Source organism: Trifolium pratense, linkage group LG3 (assembly GCF_020283565.1).
Source record: "Trifolium pratense cultivar HEN17-A07 linkage group LG3, ARS_RC_1.1, whole genome shotgun sequence".
Classification (NCBI taxonomy): Eukaryota; Viridiplantae; Streptophyta; class Magnoliopsida; order Fabales; family Fabaceae; genus Trifolium; species Trifolium pratense.
This window is the reverse complement of record NC_060061.1, coordinates 12,406,511-12,413,784: the sequence shown is the minus strand read 5'-3', so window position 1 is coordinate 12,413,784 and position 7,274 is coordinate 12,406,511. Positions and strand designations below refer to the sequence as shown.

Sequence of the window (7,274 nt, the reverse complement as noted above, 5' to 3'; positions counted from 1 at the left end):
TATAAGTTGATTAATTCATGCGTTTTGCTTTCAATTCATATCCTCTACAATTAATGTAGAGGATTCGTAGATTAATACAAATATGTATGGATGAACCGCACAATGTAGATCTATTAGATTCGATGAGAAATTAATTTATATTTCTCTACCTTAATCTAATGGATTTACAATGTGTTGCAACGGGCAATTGCAACAAAGAATCCAAATCAAACAATTAATGTCAAAATTAGAGTTAAAGATAATTAAAAGAATAGTTGATTGTTAATTATGAATTAATCAAAATAAAATGGTAGAAATAACAAACATTTTGGAGAGGAATTCTTTTGAAAGAGATTGATGATCACCTTCTTTTTCTTTTGCATCTTTAACTTAAAGTGGTCCCCTTAATTACTTGATCAATTTATTGTCTTATATTTATATCAAACACTTTGCATATTGATTGAACTTTACTAATTTCTCAATATTCTCTAACTACCTACTCCTCATTTCTTCTGCTATGGTATAGTGGTTGCAATAAAGACAAAATTGGTTGCTCCTGCCACATTAGTTGCTTAATCATGTATCTCTTCGATTCCAAAGGCATATAGCAGGTTAGGGGAGTACGGGAGTCGGGGAGCTCGTGAGAAACTGTGGGTCAAATATTCCAGGACTATAAGATAGGGACAATCTTCTTGCAAGTGTGATTTCCCATATCCTACAGTTGATTCAATACTAGGATCCACTCTCGCTCCCCATCAAGCCAAACCAGCCACTTGTTGGAGAGTTCGGAGGAGCTCGAGAGAAACAACTGTCAAATGTTTCAGGACCACAAAAGAGGGAGACGTCACATCTCCACAAAAAACCTTAAGACATTAGGTTAATGAGTTACCATTTTTATAAATCTAACATTCTTTTCATCTATAATCGATCTGAAATTTAATTACTCACATTTGAAACCTTACATGATCAAATGCCTAAACACTGCATTTAGTAAAGTGACTCTAAATAAAGGTGAAAATAACATGTCATATATACTGAGTTTTATATGATGAGTTTGTCTTAAAAAGTTATGGATCTTATGCTTACTAAGATCAAATATTTCAAATCCATTAATCATCATCACCTTGTGTGAGGTTTCAATCTGAGATGTACACTCGTGGTTGAGTCATTGGGCATGATAAAAATAATAAAAAGAATGATAGAATCAAAAGAGTATGATAACATTTCTCGAGCACGATGAAGTTGGGTTCTACTTTACTATGATGGCAAATTGAAACTTTCTTGGTTCCATAAATAATCAAATGTTTGGTAAAATTCACTATTAAGAATTCATCTCACGGAAGATCTCTAATGGAAGAAATTCAGTTTAGTGGTCAGAATTTCATCCTTTAAAATGAATAAATAAAAAATTCAGAATTCAAATTCCGACCCATTAAACTACTAATATGTTCCTAGTGACACATTTTTTAGTAACAAAAATTCATTATTATATTTAATAACCATATTTTGTACGTAGACATCGATGCTTTTAGTTGTCCAATATAAACAAAAAGGCACATTGCTCAAAATGAAACCATGAAAAGATTCATATTCCCTTTCATCATCATCACTTTGGTGAACTAGTTCCAATGTGAACAAATAAACAATTCCCAGAAATACAATCTCTAACCAAAGTGCTTCAGCATTATCCTTTTATGCTCCATCCACCAAAAAGAGTATACCAATAATTTTGAACCAAAATTATTCCTGTCCAACAGTTTCTCAAATGCTCAGAGAGCATTTTTTTGTTCAAAAGTATATCAGGAAGGACCACTCAGTTTCACATTTTTATCAAGTCCTCTCAAATTATGCAAAATATATGACAGAAACATTAAACAGACAAATAAGTCCGACGAAAATACTGTCTTTTAGTGTATTTTCGCAATCCATATACTATGTGGTATACGATGAAAAAGTAAGCGAGAGATAGAGATATACAAGACTGCATGGTATCTAAAATTGTGTTTAAATAACACAGCTCAGTTACTGAGCATCGGTATATAAACAATGAAACACAAAAATCTTGAATCTATAAATTGAAAATCGAAAATTGAAAATCATCCATTCTGGAAACAACCAGAATACCACAGCAGAACTTCAATAAGTTACACATGTTTTAGCAGTATCCTGAGTAAGAAAAACAAATAATAATAATAATAATATTAAAAGAAAGTTAAACCCAATGCTGCTTTGTTGCCTCCATTCTCTGCAACAAACCATCAATCTCATCTTGCATTCTCTTTTTCATTTTAAAGTAATCAATATAGGAATTTTCCACAACTTTCAGCTCATCCAATTTCCTCCTCTGCGATTCCTCGGTCTCATTCAGACATAGTTTCGAAAGCTTTGTCGCATACTCCTCTTCCATCTGTGCAGTCTTTGTTCTGACCATCTTTTGGAACCCTTCAGCCTCTCTCCTCGCTTCATCTGCCTTGGTTTGGAACATTTTGGCTTCTGCCTCCTTTATCCGAACAATGCTCTCCAAACTTTCAATTCCACCTTTGCTTAGTAAAGCCGCCAATTGAAGATCAGCGTCATTTTTTAGTTCACTTAAGATGGAAGCTTTGAGGTCTTTTTGATGAAGATCTTTTGACGGGGCATTGGAATGTGGCCTAGAATAGCTCGAGTCGTAAGCGTATTTTGGTATTGAAGAACTAGATTTCGGAAGAGATAGTATGTCCTTTGGATGGTTGGCTTGAGAGGCTATCAATTCCTTTGAAGAAAAACCAGAGGCTGGAACCGGAAAGTTTGCCATGTTTTCAGCATCTATTCATCAGAAAATTATTCCTCAACAGTTAGATCTCAGATAACACTTTAAGTAATTTAAAGTAATCAAACAAGCCCTCATCACAAAAAGCTTATCAATAATCAACAATTAAAGCTAAAGCAGGAAAAGTCTTTCTACGCAAGAGGATACACTAAAAAAAATCACAGGGTCACATGTAGTTTGAATTGTTTCATCAACACATCCAATAGCACCAGAAAGTAAAACACAATTTCAAGCTCCCCCGTCACTCCTCTCCAAAAATAACAAAATGAATGAAATTAATAATAACTAAAGCTGAGACTCATGTAGTACCGGCAATTTCAGATTGAAGGCGTGTCCAGTGTTCAACACGTGTTGGTATCCGACATCGACACATTTGATTACATTTAACCACTTTATTTTCTCAAATTATTATTGGTGTCTACGACTACGTGCCAGTGTCCGTGTTTGTGTTTTAGTCGGTGATTCATAGGCTACAATTAAGGAACTAACAACATTTCAACGCTTCCTATCTCAATGCAAAATACCAAAGCTAGGACATAAATAGCTTGATCAGGGAGGACAGAATGTGCAAATAGTGTCATACCAAGTTTGTAACATAACACCTATACCATATTAGGCATAAATATTCAATGCAACACATAATTTATGACAATAACTTATTAAACTCGATAAGAAATTTAATATCGAAGCTGAATACTGAAAGTGAATCTAGAGAATAAGTTTTATTAATTCTCAATCAAACAAAATAAAGGTTAATAAAACATCTTATAGAGACTAAAATCACTTCAAACATAACATTCAAATGGATTTCCTTTTGTTTTTGAAAAGTTCATAATCAAAATGTTCAAGAGAGAGATTTTGGCCGTTTCTTTTACTAAAATAATTTAAACCAAATATGCTCATAATCCACTTTAACAGCAACATCAACAAACTTCAATTATCATTCTTAGAATCCACATCCATCCTCGTCTTTGTTTGATTTTCGCCCTTGAACAACCAAACACTAGTTCAATTTACATTTTATCTAGTCTCCTTTACTTCTGAATTGTCTGTTATTTATTTCAGCAATGACTCAATGGACAATTTCTACGACGTGGAAACGTTTAAAGAGCATGATGTATTGAACTTGTTAATTAAAATTAATGTTTTTCTACATTCCTATCAATTTTTTGTCCTCCTCTATTCACAATCATACCAAATCAAACGCTAATAATAGCATAAATTTAAACGTGAAAAAGAAGTCCATATACTTACAGTTGAAAAATTGCACGATGTAATTGCAGGCATCTGAAGGAGATACTATTTTAGTTTGAAGCTTTAATAGCAAGTCATCGGTTTTAAAATGCAATTCCTTCCCTTTGCGATCTTCACTTCCCATGAAAATCCTCCTCACACAGTCAAGCTCTTTCAACAAGGTTTCAACTCCCCAATCCTTTGCACAACACATGAACACATCTTTGACAAATCCAAACATCTCCGAGGCATGTCCACATCCAATACAATGAAACTGCATTTCCGAGGTACCAGAAGGACCCTTCAAACTTGGTCCTGGCTTGATGAGCTTCTTCTGGATGCCACAAACAGCGTGGCACCAGTGTGAACAAACATCGCATCCAATCCAACTACAAGTGTTGTTTGCACAATCAAAGTTCAAACAAATAGGACACATACAAGAACTACAAAACCCTTTATTTCCCAAGCAAATCTTACAGTCACAGTCATCAACAGGAAGCAAACTCTTACAAGTAACATTCCTACATCTCCTATACAAGTAAACCTCTACCATCTCAGATAATTGAAGATTACCGTATAAGAAGCTCGACAGTCCCATCTTGACAGCAACTAAAATCTCTAGCTGAACTTTATTACACTTCGAAAGAGTCTCCTCGGTAAGATCAGACCTTCTCTCAAGCCGGTTTTGAAGGCCGACCAATTCTTCTTTCTTATTCTCAATCAGATTCTTCAAATATTCCTTCATTGAAGCTACAACTTCATCGGTAAGCTCTTGAATTGTCATTGAAACAATAGGGATAGATTCGGAAACAATCTCCCTAACAATTCTCTCTGCTCTTGAAACATTCCTCATCTTACCACCATCTAAACCTTCAAACACTCTCATATTCTCAGAATTCCTTCCCCTAGAATCCCCTGAATGAGCTTCAAATCTAGGTCTAGCAGGCAATTCAGAAGGAAAAAAAGAATGATTTTCTGAACTAGTATTATTACCTTGCTGCATGAATGAACTAAGACTAGTTCCACCACCACCATGATTTGACAAAGCAACAACACCATCTCCAATTGGTTTAAACCTGCTATGAACAGAACCATTAGTCCCTTCACCACAATTCCAAATTTGATCATCTTTGCTAACAGAATAATCAAAATTATCGGTCGAATTGCGAGTTAATGAACAACTTGGATTATGTGAAAATTGGTGTGAATAAGAATAAGACAAAGAAGGTGCTGTATAATCATTTGAATATGAAGTGTGTGTAGTTGAAGGCCTGTTAGATTTTGCTCTAACTACTTGATGTTGTTGATCACCATTGTTGTGTACAGCGTTTGAAGCAGTAAGAGAAAGAGAAACATCAGGTAAAGCAAGAGAGAGATTCAAAGTCTCAAGCTTTGGTTTTTTATCTCTAATATTTTCTCTTTCAACATCTTCTTCAACAGATCTCTTTGAAGAATCCTCTCTTGTTTCACTCAAACTAAGAAAATCTCTTTCAACCCATTTTCCATCTTGATTTGAATTCTCAGAAACCATAACCTCTTTACCCTTTTGACTCATCAGAAAGCTTTCACCATGAATCTCTTTTTCAGCAAGATTCAATTTTTGGTTTCCACAGAGATAGCTGAGGGTTAGTTCTTGGCCACCAAAAGCAGAAGCACCAGCACCCATATGTGAATCTCTGAGAAAAACAACATCTTTGTCATCTGGGTAACGTTTGTTAGGCTCAAAATTGGGTCTTGAAAACTTGTTCCTGGAGGTTTCACCATCAGAGTCAGCAACACCATTACGAAGATCTTTATTTGCAATCATGGCCAAAGGAACAAGAGAGACAGAGAGAGAGAAACAAAGACAACTTCAACTGAGAAAATAAAAGGAAGAATATAACAAAAAACAAAGTTTATTTATGTTATGTTATGGCTATGCTTGGTTTCGGTTTTTCAGCACAACATAGGTAAACAGATAGTAAAAGGGAAATGTTAATGAGGGAATTGGATCTGGTGCAGTCACTTTTTCATATAGCCGTCTGATCGTAATCGGACAGTTTAAACAAATGCAGTCAATAAATAAGTTTTTAAATCATAACCGTCTGATCTTGATCAGATGGTTGTAGATCGTCTGAATGCATGACTGCACCAAAAAGGTGACTGTACGGAATCCAGGTCCGTTAATGAGTGATACTTCTTTAAACATCTTATTTTAAGTAATTTTTATGGAAATAAGTGAAGTCAACATATTAAAAATTAAAATATTTTATTTTTTGAATAGATAATTTTTTTAAATAGAATCATTAATGTCAAGGAACACTTATTAATCGTGGATAAAAAAATTTGATTTCATCAATTGTTAGTTGGTTTAGTCGTAATTAAGGCTAAATTTGATAGGGAAGATTATGGTTCAACCCCCCTATTGCAACTACAATTGAAAGATGATTAAAACCACTTGATTAAACTGAAAAGCTAAAAAACAAAAAAGTTTGATTTCAACCGTTCACACTGACTAATGTACTCTCTCCATTTTTGTGAGATTATGGAAAAGGAAACTGATTTTAAGGCAAAAATTAGTTGTCAAATTGATGTTTATGTAATTTGTGTCTATTTTTAAAATATGTGTAAATATAGTAGATAAGAAGTAGGAAATACCGAGACAAACATATACTATTGATTTTAGCGGAAGACAAATATACGATGAAATATATATTGTTCAAACAACAAAACTTAACAACGGTATATGTCCTATAAATTATTAATTATGTTTATTTTTACGATTTAAATAATGATTTGACTGATTTTGGTTTAATTTAAACAATATAAAATTAAAAAGTAATTGTTTTTGTGAGCTTAAATCAATTGATAGAGACATCGTATATATTAGGTAACAGTTGAAGTTCGAATCTTGGACACATCATTTATCCATCTTTAAAATGTAATTTCTGGCCAATCTAGACAAAAAAAAAAACTCATATTAAACTGACACTAATTATGTCATTGTTTTAACGGTAAAGATAATCAAAGCGTCCTAATTTTTTTATTTAAAAAAAAATTATTGATAATGATTTGAATATTTGATAATTTTGAACACTAAATTCATGACGATGTCCTAATCTTTTATTTTAAAAATATATTCTCAGTCTCAGTTTTTTGATTTCACATCTTATTTCAATCTTACCTCTTAGCCGTAGAAAATTTTGCGTCAAAAAGGAAATAAAAGAACTTAGAAAATTTGGATTTCAACTTTTATCTTTTAACGGTTGACGGA

At 33.4% G+C, this 7,274-nt stretch overlaps 1 protein-coding gene across 1 annotated transcript; it reads right to left on the bottom strand.

Annotated features, from left to right (window-relative positions):
- Window positions 1-2,026: 2,026 nt before the first annotated feature.
- Window positions 2,027-5,995, bottom strand: LOC123913774 (protein OBERON 3). Its single transcript, XM_045964624.1, has 2 exons — window positions 4,043-5,995; window positions 2,027-2,784 (listed from the first exon to the last, which is right to left on the bottom strand). Exons 1-2 carry the CDS (start codon window positions 5,826-5,828, stop codon window positions 2,192-2,194), a joined length of 2,379 nt encoding a protein of 792 aa, XP_045820580.1. The 5' UTR covers window positions 5,829-5,995; the 3' UTR covers window positions 2,027-2,191.
- Between the last annotated feature and the right edge of the window lie 1,279 nt (window positions 5,996-7,274).

Excerpts from the sequence above, each read along its gene's own strand:
- LOC123913774 (XM_045964624.1), bottom strand. The coding sequence starts at position 5,828 with ATGATTGCAAATAAAGATCTTCGTAATGGTGTTGCTGACTCTGATGGT. Across the intron at positions 2,785-4,042 it reads CATCGTGCAATTTTTCAACT|ATGCTGAAAACATGGCAAAC; the intron begins GTAAGTATATGG and ends TCTGATGAATAG.